Here is a 19,146-nt window from a genome sequence, read left to right as displayed (position 1 = left end):
CGTATAGAGAATTGATCGGATCTTCAATATCTCTCATTAACATCAAGACCAGATATCTGTGCTGCAGAAAACGCCCTAAGCAAGTATACAAACTGCGCAACAGATTGGCATTGGTCAGGATTAAAACGAATCCTGAGATACTTGAGGAGATCAAGTAACACAAAGATTGTGTATGAAAAACACAATGATGGACCAGCATTAGTTGGATTTGGAGATGCGGATTTTGCAAATGATCCTGACGAAATCTGGTTTCGTGGTCAACGAAACGACAGCCAACAATCAGCCTATCATAGAGCGGGGGCCTAGTGTGGTTGGTAACGTCTCCGCCAACCACGCTCGACGCCTGGGTTCGAATCCCACCGCCGACATAGGTGTCGATGGTTGTGAGGTGGCGTGATCTACTCACAACCAACCCAACTGGTCTAGATTCAATCCTAGCCGACACCGGGAGATTTTCTGAGGCGAAAATCTCTGGGATCACGCCTTCCATCGCATGAGGAAGTAAAGCCGTTGGCGCCGCTCCGTTAATAAACGGGTCGTGAGTTAGGGTCCTAGGTGTGGAGTCGCCTTCCTGGGCGTCGGTGATTGGCCACAACAGTGGCGGAACTAGACCGACAGAAAACAAGCGAGAATAAAAAAAAATCAGCCTATCAACAAGCGAAGCAGAATTAATTGCACTGTGTGCTGCTGCAAAAGAAGGATAACAAAACTTCTTAATGAATTGGATGTGGTTATAACACCATTCATTACAATGGAGGACAGCATTCCGTGCATAAGCATAGCAGAGAAGCCGAGATCGCACCAGAGGATGAAAAATCTGGACATCAAATATCTCTTCATACGGGATCTCATCAAGCAAGGACAAGTCAAGCTGCAATTCATCCTGAGTGTAGATCATCCAGCCGACGCGTTCACCAAGGGGTTACCTAAGAACACGCAACGGAGATTGTTCAATATGCTGAATGTGCAAATTGTGGGGAAGTGTTGAGAATAACGTTTCACTGCAGTCACTGCAATTAGAATGTGAAATGTCAAAAATAAGCAGCAGCTTAGATGTGTGTGCTACAAGCAATAGTAGGTAGACAAGTCTAAGAAAGAGAAACACAAAATTACTGTAACAATCGCTAGACCAACACGGTCGCTTATAATGACCTGACGAGATGATGTTGAATAAAGATTACCTTTTAACCTGGAATTAAAACCGAGTAGTTTAATTTGGCTTTACATTAGAACATATTACAGTACGGTGAAGAAATTCTTGTTTGTGAAGTCAAATGGAAGACATTGAAAAATATGTGAAGACATTAGAAAATATTTGATAACGACCCGCATTTTGCGTAGGTGATGAACTTTTTTTGTCCGACATTTTTCGAGTTGCCAGCAATTTTTCCAGTCTTCGGTCGGTTTTAACCGAGCCATTGGCATCCCTATACCGAGTAACAGTGAATGACAATGAACTCATGTCCTGGGCTCAAATTAATTTGTGCCCGCTGTCAGCAGTAAGATACAGATGTTGAATAGAGGCGGTGATGTGCTATTGTGCATGCAGAGAAAAATCGGAAGGGACGAGTCGCTCGTCTGACAAGGATTTTCTAGCGAATTTCGTAGTATTTGAATACAATGTAGTCTTTGATTCAACATAAAATGTCCCGAAATATGCGATTGTAATATTTTCTAATAGTTTTGATTGTTTCCTAGTCGCAAAACCATCAATTTAATCAGAGAACATTAAAACTACATTGTACTGTGCGAGAAATAATCATACAAAATGACATCGCTAGAAATCTTCGCGTCGCTGGACTCACCAGCGAATTGCAGAGTAGTGCTGCAGCGACAAAATCTCGTTTACACATATGTTGAGATGTTAGCCCTTGAAACATGATGCGATGCCAAAGGGGTGGTTTTAACGAGCTATCTCGGGTTGGAAGATATGTGAAGACATTTTTTCTCGGAACGAGAAGACATTGAAAAAATGACCTGGCATCCCTGCTTAAGAGTCCTATCTGCAAATCAGAGTCTATTAGCAAATTTCTCTATTTCACTGCGTTCGGGCAAATCTGCCGAGGAATAAAAAAACGACATCGCAATTTACGACACAAGTGAGAAAGAGATGCCAGATAATTGTTTACGAACTAAGCACATGCGGTGACGGGTTGAATCCAGGCTTTGTTTTGCACATCTTCATCTGTAGAGAGAGCGCAAAATAATAGCACATACATAAGACATGCGTAACACTGGCGTTTTTTCTGGTACACGATACCCCATAGTACTCCGTACCTCGTCCTGTACAACTGCTCGACAAATAATAAACAAAATGAATGCTCTTTTTCTCAACTTTATCGAGCCCCAAAGAAAATCATAAGGAGCTGTCAAAAAGTTATTTACAAAATCAATGCAGCATTTTTCGAGTAGGAACGAGACAAATTAAGGTGAAACGGGACGTGGTCGCGATCAACTCGAATTTTGCAATCTAATTTTTTCTTGATTTATGAAGACTACGTACATGAAACTTTGATCAATTGTTTTCACAACTGTTGCATGCCTGAAGTATCAATTTGAGTGCTGTTTATTTAGTGGAAGCCGATTTTTTTACGATCAAAATACAGAAGTAAAAAGAACTCTAACCTCAAAATTGTAAAGGAAAAGGCCACAATCCCGTTTCACCTTAAGGGCTGCGTAAGTACACTGCCTTCAAAAACAGCTCAAAGAGTGATTTTATTCAGGGTGTGGTACCATTCGAGCAGTTCATTTTGTACCAAATTTGTTGGAAGATTTCTTCCTGAGTGTTACGTATGTCTTATGTATGTGGTAATAGTTTCTCTGACGAAAAAACGCTCCTAATTTGACAGAGCAAAAACCTAGTGAAACTCTTGTAAATTGCTTATCCGCGCACGCAAGAAAAGTGAAATAAATTGCTCGGCGATCAACTGACCATTGCGTTACCGTTCTCATCGCTCTGGGGTGCGGCAAAAACAGTATAAAATCGAACTTTCTGCAGAATACGCACCCATGGAGAGTTGGGTATCATCCTATAATATTGAATTCGAAAACGGTTAGGATGTGGCTTCAAAGTGAACCTAAATGTTCTGATATTTGGTCAACTTCTCTTCTAGTAAAGGAGAAGCTAACAAGAACTACTCCTTCTTAAAATGAGAGAGCAAATAAATGTTTATCCCTAACACGTGATGATAAAGAATGAAAAGGAACTCTGCGACTGAAATACTCTACGCCTAAATGTGGATAATTACTCACTCTGTGTGAGAGAAAGTCTAGTTCTCCAAGGAGTTTGGCAGGTAGAAAAGGAAATATGGGCAAAAATCAAGAGAACGGAAAAAGCCTGGTTGAAGCTGACAAATTTTACAGTGCGCTTCGGGCAGCACGCCAGGTCAATACTGGGTCAAAATCGAGCGAATAAAGAAGGGGTTTGACAGCAGTTAGGTTACTTCCAGGTCAAAACGAGGTGAGCTGGTGGAATAAAGAAATTCGCTATATAAATACTTAAAAAGTATTTATAATGATTCATAGTGATTTTACCGAAGCCCGTCTTGAAATTAATTTGGGCACTAGAGAGTTAAAGAAAAATCATGACTACGAAGCTCAAAGCTGCTCACACTCACGTAAATTATCGTATAGATTGTCAGAATATGCGTGTTGACAAAAGCAAAAATATTTCTTTCCTTTGCTTTCTTATGCAAAAAAAAAAAAACAAACAAATATCAGCAGGTTTGTAATCCCGAATAGCAAAATCTGCATAACGTAGGCTCGCACCACTCTTGTAGCCCTTTGCGCTCGATATTCAGCAAGTACTTAGTTGCATGTTGTCGGCGTTTTCGCTCAGTTAAAGCGTAAGAGGTAGTTTTTTCATTATAGTTTTAACCTGGGAGTTTTAACATTACTCATGTTTGATTGGAACGAGTTTTGCTTTTGACAGTTCGATTGGAGCTTAGTGACAGTCGGCCAAACTTTAACTCTAAGTCTTCAAGAAAAAGATGTTGGAACTTCCAACATCTCTTCCAACTTGGAAGAAATTTTAAGAATTGAATGTCATTCTCGCGTGATTTTTCAAAGCGACCTATCTAACATTGAGAGTCTCTCTTTGTTTACTTTCTCTTTGATCAAAAATTATGTTATTGTTTCCATATTTCATAACACTCAATGCATACACACTTATAGCGAATTTCTTTATTCCACCAGCTCACCTCGTTTTGACCTGGAAGCGCAGTAACTGCTGTCAAAACCCTTTTTTATTCGCTCGATTTTGACCCAGTTTTGACCTGCCGTGTTACCCGAAGCGCACTGTAAAATTTGTCAGCTTCAACCCACCACCGCACGTGCTAAGTTCGTAAACAATTATCTGGCATCTCTTTCTTACTTGCGTCTTGAATGGCGATGAAGTTTTATTATTCCTCGGCAGTTTTGCCCGCACACAGTGGAATAAAGAAATTCGCTATTAGATTTTATTGCCGAGAACTCAACAGCTGATAAATTCAGCGAAATATTCTACAAGTTTTCGGCAGAATTTTCAAGAACTTCGGCAAACAAAACGGTATATCGATATATTTACTGAATGTTCGTCGCAAAACTTTACCGAACTCGATCAGCTGTTGGGAAGTTTGCCGAGATAAGTTAAGTGTGTAGTAAGCAGCGAAGGAAAAAAATCACCTCTTAGCGATTAATGAATACATATAAAACAAGCCTAAGATGCGTTGACATAGTCGTCAGTATGCGAAAAACAAAGTATCGGTGCTGGTGCACTCTCTTGCTTTCCTCTTTACGCTATATTTCTATTCATTAGTGTGCAACACAACACGTGGTTCTTAATGTGTACAACTCGGTATATGAAGTTATTCGTCTCTGTTACACAGAGCGATCAGATCTTGTTATATCCTTATTCTTTAGACTAATGAAGATGATTTTTTGTCGGAAAAAGAAAGAAAATGACAGTGTATGCTCTTCTACTCTCGCTTAAACTCAACCGCTGCCGAAGTACTCCCTTCCCCCACACTTTCCCTCTCACCGCACCACACCTCTGCTGCTGTTCAGGCGACATGATATTCTCTTGTTGCTATTCGTTCTTCCCCTAACTACCGGCCTATAGAGAGACAAACGCAACGATCGAATCGCTTCTCAGAGCTGATGCAGTCTAGTCATGTGTTTGTTTTCTCCCAGAAACCTATGCACCATATCATCATTTCATTATGGGTTGAGAGGATTCAAGTTTAGTCGCGGCCTGTACACTTCGTGAAGTGCACAAGTGATGAATAAACGACGATTGCATCATATTCGTTTCGTTTCCATCACTGAAGCAAGACAGTATTACCGCAGACAGACGTCCAAGCTGAGTTCCAAACTTGTGTACAGATTTTTGTAGTAGCAATTCGTAACCAGATAGCGCTACCAGTGACGCCAGCCTCATACACCAGCGAAAAAAAATGTATTGTAGAGATAAGGTCACCAGGCGGCGCTAGTATACAAGTGATTTATAACGCAATTCTCTTTAAAAATTTACACGGAATTTCCGATCAATTTTGTTCTTGCTTGGACGCCTGTCTGTGGTATTACTATCTCTCGATTAAGGGGTTGAAAGCTTAGAAAATATATATAATGACGACGTAATTAACAAAACAAAGTGAGAGAGGAGAGAATCTGTCATTGTTACTTAGGTCCCTTTGAAAAATTACGCGAGAATTCTTAAAATTTCTTCCAACATCTTTTTCTTAAAGACTTAAAGTTTGGCCGACTGTCACTAAGCTGTCACACCTGTTCCAGGAGTGATTTGTTCAGAATAAAAAAAAATCCTACCCTGTATGACGTCGTACACAAATTACGTACCGCATAAAGGGACAGGGGGTCCAATTTGCGTTACTTATTTTTGCATTGGGGAGGAGTAGTTGAGACAGTTACATAATTATGATATGCTTGAAAAATTTACACTTTACTATTTGGATGAAATTTTAAAAATTGAATGTTTTACCTGTTCTTCACGCGAAATTCAACTTACAATTGTTAATAACAAATCAACGTTCCAACAAAGAGGGAAATTAAAAATATACAATTCAATTTATGCATAACTCTAAAAAAAACCTGTTGAAATTAAATGTATTCTTCAACACTGCATAACATATCACGAGTAGAAAAAACATCGCTGTTTGCAGCACGCACAATCGTAACCCTTACCTCACCTTACAAAACAATCCCAAGCCGTGGTGTGGCCTTTTCTGTACGTAAGAATCGTCTCCATTACACTTGGTCTCTGCAGTCTGCGTAGGGGACCACTCCGTCTCGTCTCTGACGGGTTGGTTTCAAGAACCATCTTGTATTCGCGGCATTTCTGCAGGTTATGCAGTTAACCGCGAGAATCTGATCCGTGTTGGCGCGGGAACCCATGAATCCCAAACGTAACCTATTAATAATAAAATTCAACAGCGCGCTTAATGTAGTCGACTTATCAGAAAGGGCTTTCACTTTGTACCAGAATGATTCCAAACAGCTTTTGAATCATTTTGCTTTTGAAGAGTTTTATTGCAGGCATTTTTGTACGTTTCACAATGACCGAGAATCACAATAGCTTCAGTAAAATTACTGATAATAAAAAGCGTTAGCATTTCTTTTGTCTCTAATATAGAAGATGTAGAATTATCAAACTTGCAATATGTAGTTGATATGCAGCATGTGATAATAAATTTTTATACCTACGTTAATAGGGTCTAGCTATGCCTTGTGCGAGCTCCCTAGCATTAAAACGCAAAATCGTATGATCTAGTTATATGTATGCCCTTGCCGAGAAATATTCTTGAGTTGCAATACTCTCAAGGCTTTCAGATACAAAATATTCAATTTTAATAATCACTCGCAATTTTCGATTGTTTCCTACGAGATTGTACATTCGAATTCTAATCACAGATAGTGTAGTGCATTGAAGCGAGATTTTGTGTTTTATTTTTATTATAAACTTTCAACTTCGTAACGTTAGTCTAAAGTCAAATATTACAGGATAAAGCAATTTAAAAAAGCTAGCAACATGTTTGATAAATTAACAGAACAAAGCTTACTATTCTTAACAGAAAACATTCCGCCATACATGTTTAAATGAATATATTCCATTCAATTTTAGTTTGGAAGTTAAAATAAAACTTATTATTATATATCGGCGTACATATATTGAGCATTTTTATGTGATGATTTTAAGATAAAATTTTAAAAACTTGTTTGTGTTATGAATTGCCAGCACTGTGGCGTTGAAGGACACTATTGATTTTCAAGCGCAATGGAGATAGATCAATCCTTCCAAAACGCGGCAAAGAACCAAACCGTTTGTTTGCATTGAAAAGCATGGGGTCAGTTACTTTGCGCCCAGTTGTCTTTTCATGGTATTTACTACCCGTGGGAGATACACTACATGAAACAGTTGCATATTTTAAATAACGTTTAGGTGTCACTTCTGGAGGATTGTTTTCGATGTTTTTGGTAGATGTTTCATGATTATCAATAAGGACTGGTTGTTTTGGTGGGTCCATTGTTCCCGAGTGTTGACTGCACCGAGTTGCGTTTTTCGATTTACAGTCAGAGATACATTTTTGTGCTGGTTTGTCAATATGTGATACCAATGGTGTTTTATCCTGGTGAATTATATTATTTTGGACGGTTTTCGGAGATGACATGACAACATAGTGGTTATCGGTGCGTGGACTTTTGAGTGCCTTGGAACGTGCTGGTCGTTTTTTAACACTCTCATTCCGAACAAAACATGTTGCTACTTTTTTGTGTGTCCGATAATCGTCATTTGGATGGTATGATGGAACTTTATCATCGATCCATCCCCGTAGTTTTCTAGAACTACAAACACTGCTTTTGCTGCTATATGTGCTACTTACTCCACTGCTACTTGAACTTGACAGTTCTGTATGCTCTTTACAAATAGTGTTATTATTTATGTTAACATAAATAGATGTTGTGTTATCGTTCCTTGCTGGCACTTTATATTTCATATCACTAGCAGCATCTGTCAGTTTTTGACGATCGAATCCAGTTCCAGCAGCACCCATTTCACAATATCCGGCAGAAAAAGATGGAATATCCAGGGTTTGCAACAACTCTTTTCGTGGTGTAGTACATTCGGAACCTACTAAATTTACTGAGGATAAATTACAGGAAACGTTGAGATTGGCAACGATCCTCTCAGAAATATTCATTATTTTCGACCGATTATCCCCACATAGATCAATTAATGAGTGTTCTATTAAAGAATTCTTAATATTTAAAGATTCGAATGATTGGAAGCAATCCTCCTCGATTTGATTTTTTTCATCTTGGCTTAAAAAATCTGAACTGCAGGATGCATTGTCTGACAAATTGTCCATAGAGGCCAAAGTGGTCTTTTTGGCATCATATATTTTAAGGATGCTTATATCGGGACTAGAAAAACTATGTCTTTTATTTTCCGTTAAATTCGGGTTTGCCACATTCTTGCAAGGAATACCTTTCTGTGAACTTAATGGTGTATTAACAGGTGGTTTTGGTTCATGGGTTGGAATTTCACCCATGTTTGAAACCTGTGTAGAACCACTGTTTGTTCGCCGACGACCAAACATCGTATCAAAGATTTGCCAATGCTTTTTCTTTTTCAAGAGATCTGCTTCTGGTGTAGTTAATGATCTTTGTAATTGATATTCATTTGTGAGTAATCTTGGACGTGGTGGAAGAGGTGGTGCAACATCATCATTTCCATCATTTAGGACATTTCTGGAATAAAAAACGTGTCACCTGAAGCTAGAGATCAAACTAGCAATTTCATGCAAAAAATAAATGAAAAGCCGTAGTAGTGGAAAATATAGTGCTGCTAAGACAATTTCCTGCGGGTGATGCCATATGCCATCCCCTGACAAATCAAATTTGAATCAAGTTTATCAATTATTTTTGAAATTTTGAGCTATAAAACTATTTAGTACGGTTAGAGAACAAATTGATCTTCAATATGCAGTACAGTGTGTACCAATTGTGCATATAGTTGCTGAGTAATGAGTGTTTGAAGGTAACTTTTGGAGGCAAAAACTAATTACTCTTCGCAAAATGTGCGTTATAAAATTTACACTTACTTTTTGGTATGCTCTCCGAAATCCGTTAGCTTCATTTCTTCATAGATACCTGAGGTAATTGACATACGGGGACAGGTATCCATTACATACGAGTTTTTAAGATCTGATATTTCTTCATAAATTTCAGAAACACCAGAGACTCGCAGCGAATTACTTATCTGGTCGGGTACACTTGGCAATGGGCCGAGGATTTCACGAACATCGACCATATTTTGAGTTATATCGAGATTCTGGTAGATGCCTAGATCACAGTCGGATGGTGCCGGATGTATCTCCTGCTTAAACTCATGCATAGGCGTTCTACTAGCTCTTCGCAACTGCAAAATTTCCTGACGGTATAGTTCTAGATTACGAATTGATTTTTTCATCCAGCGTAAATGACGCTCACAAAGTAACTGTGAAGGAAGTGCAAAGTAAGCACAGCATCTTTTGCGATTATTTTTCCAAAATATTCCATATGTGTGCGCTCGGGTACGAGAAGTAGCCATTTGCACAGTCAATCCTGGAATGTTGATACGCACTATCAGATCAGTGCTCTCGTCAGAATGTGATTGGAAAAAACTAATTTTGATGTAACACGGAAAACATTTGACAGCTTCCACGCGAACGAAATAGCGGGCCCAAGCCTGGGAAAAAGAATGAGTTTAGTAATTTATATGAAACACCTATACTAACAAGAAATACATTTTGTAGAATTGTCACATTCGTTATAGGTTTACATTGGCAATAGACTTTGATATTTGTGCTACACTGCTGAAATAGACATACCTTGAGGTGAGAGAATTCTAGTTTTCGCTCTCTAATATCCAATTTCACGTCCATGAACATACTTATGATATTATCCTCCATTGTTATCCAATCCTAGTTTATACAAATAATATTATAAGCAGAAGTAGCCTATAACTATTGAAATCAATGTTCATGTAAATTTTGGAAGTGGCGGTGTTCAAAAGCACATGTAATTGTTATTGGTCTATCAGGATCGCATTGTTCTAACATCAATAGTTGACTGCTTCCTGTAAAAATAAGTGAATTTGCAAAACTGGTCATCGAAAAATTAATGCCATATTCTGTCTTGAATAATGACTGTAAAGTACATGCATCAAACGAATGTCTTGCGATCCGGAGGTGACTGTGAAAGTACTTATTATTATTATTTTGAATTATCTTTAAACTACTAATCATATAACCTAAGCATGTAGTAGGTACTTATTTTATGAAACAGAATCATACAGAAATATGAAACATTAGCTATTAAACGTCTCATTTCCATTTCTTCAAACATTTTTTACACATAATGCGAATCGATAAGACAAATCCGCACGAACATATACCTATACATGATTTAAATTGTGTTTTAATTAGAAGCACTATTTTTGTACAAATAAAAGAAAGCTTTGTTACAATTACCTTTATAAAACGGTTGAAAAAAACTTGCAGTTATGTATGTCACTGCACATTCCTTTTAAAGAATTTCTAACTTCTTTTTTCAAACATAATCGTGAGAAAAAAAATTTATTGGAACCATTTCATAACTACGAAAGACATAAAATACGGCGGCTTCTAGTTAACATAATGCAAAAACTATTTTTATGTTTTGGGCGATGCAGTACATATTCTTATTACTTATTTTATCGCACGGTGATAATAATCGATGGATCGATACAAAAATTTATCGATATATCAGCCTTAGGGCATCTTCAGCGGTGGTCTATTTTCGAAACAGCTTTATACTAGATTTACACCAGCGAAACCTGCATAGAACCAGCTAATATAGACCAACTTTTCGTTCTCCGCACCGGTGTTGTATATCTTGTTGTTTTAAACCGCTGACATCTGTCACACTGTCAACAATTCAATACCCCATGTTATCAGTTAATGAGACTTGTTATATTAAAAAAACACTTAATATTTAATAAACGGAAATTCGATAATTTTTACGCACATTAAACGATTACTTTGGCAAGACACTTTATATCCACAAGACTTCATGGATTCGACGGTTTGACCCGAGCGTCAGTGACATTTCTCAGCATGGATTGGTATGACCGAATGCTACAAATAGGGTTACGGGGGATAGCGAAAAATATTTGATCGCGTAGGTGTCTATCTTCCGTTTTCGTCTCATCAATCTTTCAAAATCTTGCAGTTCCTAAAACTTGGTTTGGGTTTTGAGGATATTGGGTGGCATTGCGCAGCTTGATTCGAACAAATTTCGCTATTTTCGAGTAGGTCACATACTGCCAGTTATGCTTCAAGCTTAAAAGGAGCGGTCATTGTCATTTGTCCTGCGGCTCGTCTAACCCGCAAAGTCAAAATATACGAAAAACGAAACATAACGCCCCCCAGCGATCATTTGGTTTTGTTCGAGCTGCTCGAAACAAAATGCTCAATGTCACCCCAGCATTTTGAACGTTTTCAGTTCAGTGTCTTCGAGGAACATTTTTCTGGCCTCTTAAGTTCTCCTCTAGTCCCAATACAATTAAGGCGAATAGCCAACATATTTGTCATCCTGGTGGTTGCAAACCAAGTAGTTGAGCCTACGGTTATGGTCTTCCAGAATTCCCCCTTTTGCTGCTCGGTTTCCTTGAAGCCAAAAACGACAAACCTGTTCATTTTCTTCTTCAGAAAAGCCACAAAAATGAATTGGGAATTGTCATAAAAAATCTTTGTTTTGTTTATTCCCCAACACTCGCTTTTGCTTATATGAATATAGCTAGAAATGAGGTATTCAATTAAAATATGACATTTTACCCACCTATTGGTAGCGTACAAAGGGTTTTAGAACGTTCTATTTCTTGTTCCAAAAAGTGACAAAAATAGACCAAAACGTATACCAGTTTCAAATTTTTTCAATTTAGATCTGGTATAAAACAAAATTTACACCACCGGTGCAGCAGTGAATTTGAGTTTGTTCCAAAAAAATAGATCAAAACAACGATTTGGACCACCGCTGAAGATGCCCTTACGTTTACACTAGTAATACTCAGAAGGAGAGATATTTCTGCGCGAAGAGGAATCAAACGAACATGTCAAAATCTAAGGGGAGACAACTACAGTCCCTACACGCTACTTTATTTTAACTCTAATTTGATTAGGATCTACTCAGTTTGGTATTCTTATGCAAAATGTCAAAAAGTGAGTTATCGGGTACTGGATAATTGAGTAACATTTACCCAAATTTTCATAATTACCATGTTTACGCAGTTTTGAGTTATTATCCATGATGTTTACTCACCCCTGAGTATATGTATATGTCAAAAGTTTTCAACAGCGATATTATCTGTTTCCGAAGAACAATTGGTGTCGCTTTTTATTCGTTTGCTAGCAGTAAGTATTTGATCTTTCATCAAATCAATAATTTCCTAATCAATTACATTACAAACAACATGTAACAATATTCCATAACAATTTCAGCCCAACATTATTATTGCAGAGGATTTGAAAACATAAAAAACATCTCTTCAAAATGAACAACCGCATGTTGTGTGTTCTGCGATGCCGTTTTAAGTCGGGCTTTTATTCGTGATAATGAACGGAAACATTTGTATCGATGTACAGTGCCCAATACATGCAATCGATACAATTTAAATCCTTCGCAGTGTTTGGTGACGGATGATGATACTGTACAAAAACATGAGCCACAGTTCACGGGCAACTGTGAACCGGTTGGTTGCCGCATTATATAAAGACACGTGAATGATTTAAAACTTTTATAATGTTTCGATGAAAAATAAATCTATGATTTTGATTGTTCTGAATTTATTTTATTTATTGAGTAAGATTTACAAAAACCAGAAATCATCAAGTTTCCAAATTTAGGCAAACTGGGTAACTTGTACTCATTTTCGTTAATTCCTGGTTTGCATAAACAGAGTAGATTCTAATCAGTTTTTGACGTATGACGCCCTTACTCAGAAGTGAGTAACCGTAAAAGTACTCAAATTAGGGTACCTCCACTCTTTTCCTAAAATGGGTCATATCTAACTCACGTTAGAGTAACAAATAATGAGCGTGTATATTTACAGTCTGGCGGACAGAAAATCATCCGATCTGGCAACTGGATAATTCGATCAAAATAGTTGGCAACTGCAGACAAAGTTCAAACCATTGAAAACCTTTTTCGTTGTGATCAATAATGTTTAAACTTTTGTGAATTTTCTCCCGATATTACCGCAAAAAATGAAGTGTTTCTATTACAAATGTTCGAACAGCTCTCGGTGTCAGATGAAAAATGTAGCGTTCTTCCGTTTTCCTAAATTAGAAGATTTAAGAAGTAGGTGGTTAACTTTTTGTAATCTTCCTATTGAGACTGAAGTTCCAGAAAAAGCCAGGCTGTGCAGCGTGAGTTACATCATCCGCTTTCACAATTTCTGTATAGAACAACAATGAAATTTCAACGATTTTGCAGTTGCATTTTTAAGAGCATCATGTATATTTATCTTCGGCTGGTAAGATTCTAAAAACGAGCAAGGCCGTTCCTATATTTGAAAATGTTCCGCAACTATGCTCTGAAGGGCGAATGAAAAAACAGGAGGGTTGTGTGCAAAGCCACGACCGCAAGGTTGAAGTAGAATACTTTTACTAGAAAGATAGCCCGGCTGCTTGCGTGTCAGTCATTTTTCTAGTAAATAAACGTTGACTAATCAGATCAATCGAATTTTGCGCTTCAACAAGGATTGACCATTTTCAATAATATAGTAAGTTGCTTGTCGTGGTTGGGGCTTGACAATTTTTAAAATTTGAGATGAACTTTTATCGGATGTCGTGCTCATGACTGAAGAAAAAGATAATTCGGTACGTTCTGAGACATGGAAATAAGTAAAATTTATAACCTCTACAAATTTAAAAATGTAAATTAACTAAAGAGAAAACATTAACGCTTTAATCATCGGGTTTTTGTTTTATACTGAAAAGGACAATTTGTTGTTCAATTTAGTATCGGATAAGATGCCGATTACATCTTTGCGTTATCACTGACAGTGCGAACAAAGTATTCGTTGTGATAAAGCAAACAGTGAAATGCTGATATAACACTCAAAACTAGACGGCTCACGTGTTGTCAAAATGAATCAACTTTTCATTAAATACATTTACTAGTGCCCACTATCGCACAGAGACCGAATTTCACTAAAGTGCCTCACTGCATCAGCCGCTATCGATGCTGAGATCCGCTGCAACTAGTGCGCTATCAATAGCTATGTCACAGTTGTGGCCGCTATACCCTGCCATTGGTATCCACTGTCCCTGCATCAGCTGGCCCAGCTGCTATCGTTGCTGGAATCCGCTGCAACTAGTGGGCTATCCATTGCTACGCCACAGCTGTGGCCGCTTTCCGCCATCGATGGTATCCACTGCACTGCTGTTGTCGCTGTCTAGAACTATTATGAGCGGCTTCGACTGAAACAGGCTCTTTTATAGGCCAAATAGCATGTTTAAAATTGCAAGGTATATGATTCTGTCGACCGTGCTTGGGAAGCAATCATATAACGACCAATCAGAGGTCGAATTTTTCGTTTTGACAAGGCTTGACTATTTTCAATAGTACAATAGTGTGAATAACAAAATTACAATTATCTTCTATCGGGAAGAATCTTAGAAGATTTTCCAATATATTCCTGCAAGAACGAAGGAAATCCATCGAATACTAACCGATTTATTAGCATTTGAAATTTGACATATTTTTCACTTTTTCCGGTTTTAGATTTTCATTTAACATCCCTATGTAGCCGAACTTCCTGAGAGAAGTATTCTACTTCAAAAACAAACTCTTTGGAAATGGTAAAGGAGAACATTGTTCCGGGCGAATCTGATACCGTTGTCAATTGCAAAAATTGCACAGATAACACAAGGTCAGCCACTTTTGATTTTGATTCCAAATCTTATTTTTTCCTCTTTTCAGTTCATAACAAGAGAACCAGACATTAAAACGAAAGCTGAAAGATGTGGGAACTGTTATGAACCCCGACCAGTTTCAATTGATCACAGAGAATATTAAAAAAATCAAACGATGGTCTGATCAGAGCATTACGGAAGGTCTGCGATGTAAATTCTCGTGTGGCTCGACGGCGTACGAAACAGAGAGAAAGAAAAGATTCTTGCCTAGTGGACGTACACTACGAGAACGTCTGCAGAATATTCATTTCGAGAGCGGTGTACTCGAAGAAGTTTTTGTTTTACTTGAGCATAAAGTACCAAGAATGAAGGATACTGATAAAAATTGTATGATAATTTTTGATGAAATGGCCATTCAACTAGGAGTTAACCATACACTAACAGACTTTACACCTCGAACAAACTTTCAATAAAATCATCGTTTGGATGATTCCAGTACTTTACGTTAGTAACACTAGCACCATCTGCTGTCGTGTTCGCGCTGCGTCATGTATATTGACATCAGCGCCAGCGTTACTGCATGTGTCAAATGGGGAACTATAAAATATGTATGAGATTGCATGACAGCGCCCCAGACGACGTTTTCGCGCGATAACTTATTCGATTGAAAATTTGAAATGAACGTTTTTTGTGGCGATGGAGCTAGGTTCCAGTGTTACGTCTGTGAGTTAACTATTGTAATAACTTGAAAAAGTTTGTTGGACACAATACGCTTCCTAATCATAGTGGAGTAGCAAACCATGTGATGGTTTTTATGTTGGCAGGGCTTAGGGCTCGATGGAAGCAGGTAGTAGCATACTACTACCACAGACTAACAGACATAACATGTCGTATAAATTTTCAATAAAATCATCGTTTGGATGATTCCAGTACTTTACGTTAGTAACACTAGCACCATCTGCTGTCGTGTTCGCGCTGCGTCATTTATTTCGACATCAGCGCCAGCGTTACTGCATGTGTCAAATGGGGAACTACAAAATTTGTATAAGATTGCATGACAGCGCCCCAGACGACGTTTTCGCGCGACGACTGTTATTCGATTGAAAATTTGAAATGAACGTTTTTTTGGCGATGGAGCTAGGTTCCAGTGTTACGTCTGTTAGTCTGTGCTACTACACTGAGGATTCAATCAACAATGGTTGTTTGAAATCTATTTTATTTGATGTCATTCGGAAAACTGAGTCTACGGGTTTGCGTGTGCATGCAGCTGTTAGTGATTGCGGGGGTAGAGTTTGAATTTGGGGTTTTAACCACATTATCACGCTAATTGATTTTTTTACTTTCAGGCAATAATAAAAAACTGTGAAACGACTGTGGAATCCAACATACCAGAGAGAATGTGCTTTTTAATAAACCTATCGAGCACCCCTGTGACAAATCTCGTACTCTCGAGATTATTGAGGAATGCGATACCCTTTGTTACCGTTCTTGTGAGCAGAAGGTAGTGTACAATGTTGCTGGTATGATTATGCATAAGATTGCAGAGCATTCTCGAGTCTGTATGAAATGCTTGAGAAGTTGCATTCCAAGTGAAATCCCGTTAGATGATATAACTCTACTCACCAAGCTCAGAGACTATACCGGAGATGCATTGGTATACGTAAACATAGATACGTATAATTTTCTAACGGAGCTGGAGGAAATATTCAAAGGGACCATTGAACAACTCAAAATATCCAATTCAAATCTGGACCAAAAACTTTTCGAGCTAATGTCAGATGTTCCAGCAGCTCACATGTCAAAATGCCACAATATCAGAGAAAAAATTATTCGCAAATATATTCTGTTTCGTTTGCGAATCAGCCGGGAATATTTTCCTCGTGATACGCGTCACGACAGTAGGTCAATGGCAGTTTAAAATGCAATAAGTTTTTGCAATTAGTTTTTGTGTGGAGATAGCACACAGGAGTTAAACAAACGGTGATACCGTGACATGATACTCAGTAGAAAGCGAAAGTTCGAATGATCGTTTTTGCTTCGCTGAATTCCAATTGCTAAGCCTGTGCTACAGTTGTTGTTCGAATTATTAAATCGTTGAATATTAAATATTCATCTAATTGTTGGTCTTATGTAAACTGTTGATTTGTAATAATAAACCTGAAACCAAATATAAATTGATTTATTCTATACACAACACACAACAGCTAATAAAATTCCTCAAATATAATTTCAACTATGTTTTGAAGACTTGTTTGCCGTTTTTTTTTTATCCAGAACATCAGATTATGGTAAAAATTTAGTATGTTTGATTTACTGTCTCTTACATAGCCTCTGCATCAATTTTGAAATAGTTGAAATTATTTCGATAATTTTTAGCACACCGCGGTCTCAATACTTCCCCCAAGTTTTAACTTTTCTTAACTGTCATGTTCGATTGGCTCCGGTTCGATTGGCTCCGATACCTGAGTCCGCCAGACTGTGAATATAGGGACTGTAGAGACAACTGGGTATAGATTTGCATCCACTTTGGGAAGCACTCGCTGATTGGTTGAAGTTGAAAACCCCGAGTGCGTTAAAATTTATCATCAGGCTTGCTGGCAGTGTTGCTGAAGAACATGTTTTGTTGTTTTGATCTATGTTTTATATGATGTCACCTGCTATAATCTAATATATTTTCAAGTTAGCATTTAAAATAAAGTACAAAGCGTACAAATACGGGTGTAGTAAGAGATCCGACTTGGATCATCACTGATATTAATTACCAAAAGATCTAAAAGTGCGCAAGGAGTTATTACGGTTTTGCGTGAAGCATAAGAACAGCACCGCTGCTCAGTGTCGGAAGTAAATAGTGTAGTGTTAGCTTATTTCTACTTTTGAGTCCGTTCTGGATTAAGTTAGGAACATACCAGGCATATTAAAAAGGGTCAATGAATGAATCATAATCATTGATGGATGACACGTTTGATTTTAAGGATATTAAAGATGCAGATTCTCCGGTAGCCCCCAGGGAATTGTACATAATTCTGATAAAATGCATTAATAACATTCAAGTATTTTCCGAGTGAATGGCCTCACTTATGAAAAAACAACAGGGATCATCGAGGTGGGTAAGAAGAGTAAGAAGCCAGATGTCTTCCCTTAGGTCAAAATCTGAGCCAAACAAACAAGAAAGGTAACACATTGAAAGGTGTTGCAATTCAGTACGGTAAAGGATATATTTATTTTCACACGTTTAAGTAAGAACACACGTCAGCAGTAAGATAAAGATGTATGAAAAGAAGCGGTGATATGCTATCTCGTTTTTACACATGTTGAGATGTTAGCCCTTGAAACATGGCGTGATGCCAAAGGGGTGGTTATATGAGTCGGATGTAAAAGTTAGTCATTGTGCTTTGAGTATAGATCTGGCATCTCTGACATGTGAAACCTGGGGTGGCATTGCGCATTTCGTTTCGAGTGATTTTTGTTCGACCACATTTGACATTGGCGATTTCGATTCGAGCTCGAAACGAGTAGATGGCGTATTATTGCAGTTGATCTTCGAGCAAAAATGGCATTACGTAATGGTTTGATCGAGCATTTTTTAGCTCGAAAGTGATAAAAAATGGTCGATAAGTTGAAGGCGTTCGTTTGTACCTAAGTTTGTTGACTAAAACATAAATAATTTCACTAAACATCTGTGGAGCGGAAATACATTAATTTGGTAGGATCCACTAGTGATTAGATTTAAAGTAGGAGCTAACTTTAACGGAACAGGAATTGTACTAGTGCAGTTTGGAGGAAAATGAAATATTGTACTTCAAATAGGTTTGAGTGCTCCCCGCCTTATCTTGAAATGTTGACGAAACCATGAAAAAAAAAATCTTTTGCATCAGAAAATAACTAACTTTGTTTCATTTAATGTAAGCCTAATACTCATGTATTATTGTTTACGTCTTTGTATATTCCTAAAACCATTTTCATCACTAGAAGAATCGTAGTAAAACATTCAAAGATTGATATGTTGTTTTAAGGACAAATCTTATTATAAACGTGAAAAATACCAATCTCTAGGGGCAAGACACTATTGATATATGGCGGAATATTTCCAATATTAAATATTATAAAGTATTTATCGTTGCATTATTAGGCGCCGGTGTGATATCAATGTGTCGGATAAACGATAAATATCAAGATTTATCAACCGATATCGTATAATATTACCGAAATATTTTTT

The 19,146-nt window shown here is 37.7% G+C and overlaps 1 protein-coding gene and 1 long non-coding RNA gene across 5 annotated transcripts; one reads left to right on the top strand and one right to left on the bottom strand.

The window, feature by feature from the left end:
* Positions 1-6,491: 6,491 nt before the first annotated feature.
* LOC129727075 (uncharacterized) lies at positions 6,492-10,729 on the bottom strand. 4 transcript variants are annotated; one of them, XM_055684491.1, is made up of 6 exons: positions 10,506-10,729; positions 10,286-10,429; positions 10,193-10,227; positions 9,864-10,111; positions 9,096-9,721; positions 6,492-8,742 (listed from the first exon to the last, which is right to left on the bottom strand). In XM_055684491.1, exons 4-6 carry the CDS (start codon positions 9,942-9,944, stop codon positions 7,215-7,217), a joined length of 2,235 nt encoding a protein of 744 aa, XP_055540466.1. In that variant the 5' UTR covers positions 9,945-10,111; positions 10,193-10,227; positions 10,286-10,429; positions 10,506-10,729; the 3' UTR covers positions 6,492-7,214. The 4 variants fall into 4 exon arrangements, with proteins under 4 accessions (XP_055540466.1, XP_055540467.1, XP_055540465.1 ...); XM_055684492.1 differs by lacking the exons at positions 10,193-10,227; positions 10,286-10,429 and having other exon boundaries at positions 9,864-10,137; XM_055684490.1 differs by lacking the exons at positions 10,193-10,227; positions 10,286-10,429.
* Positions 10,730-12,298: 1,569 nt separating this feature from the next.
* Positions 12,299-13,628, top strand: LOC129727076 (uncharacterized). The gene is made up of 3 exons (XR_008728475.1): positions 12,299-12,425; positions 12,513-13,439; positions 13,507-13,628. It is a non-coding gene; the product is annotated as an uncharacterized LOC129727076 (long non-coding RNA).
* Positions 13,629-19,146: the final 5,518 nt, after the last annotated feature.

Source organism: Wyeomyia smithii, chromosome 3 (genome assembly GCF_029784165.1).
Source record: "Wyeomyia smithii strain HCP4-BCI-WySm-NY-G18 chromosome 3, ASM2978416v1, whole genome shotgun sequence".
Classification (NCBI taxonomy): Eukaryota; Metazoa; Arthropoda; class Insecta; order Diptera; family Culicidae; genus Wyeomyia; species Wyeomyia smithii.
The sequence above is the reverse complement of the archived record's forward strand: the minus strand, read 5'-3'. Positions and strand labels throughout refer to the sequence as shown.

What these genes read in the sequence shown, in the direction of transcription:
- LOC129727075 (XM_055684491.1), bottom strand. Translation starts at nt 9,944, where the DNA reads ATGGAGGATAATATCATAAGTATGTTCATGGACGTGAAATTGGATATT. An exon ending in TAGAATTCTCTCACCTCAAG is followed by an intron (nt 9,722 to 9,863) that starts GTATGTCTATTT and finishes TCTTTTTCCCAG; the next exon opens with GCTTGGGCCCGCTATTTCGT. An exon ending in TTCGGAGAGCATACCAAAAA is followed by an intron (nt 8,743 to 9,095) that starts GTAAGTGTAAAT and finishes TTTTTATTCCAG; the next exon opens with AAATGTCCTAAATGATGGAA.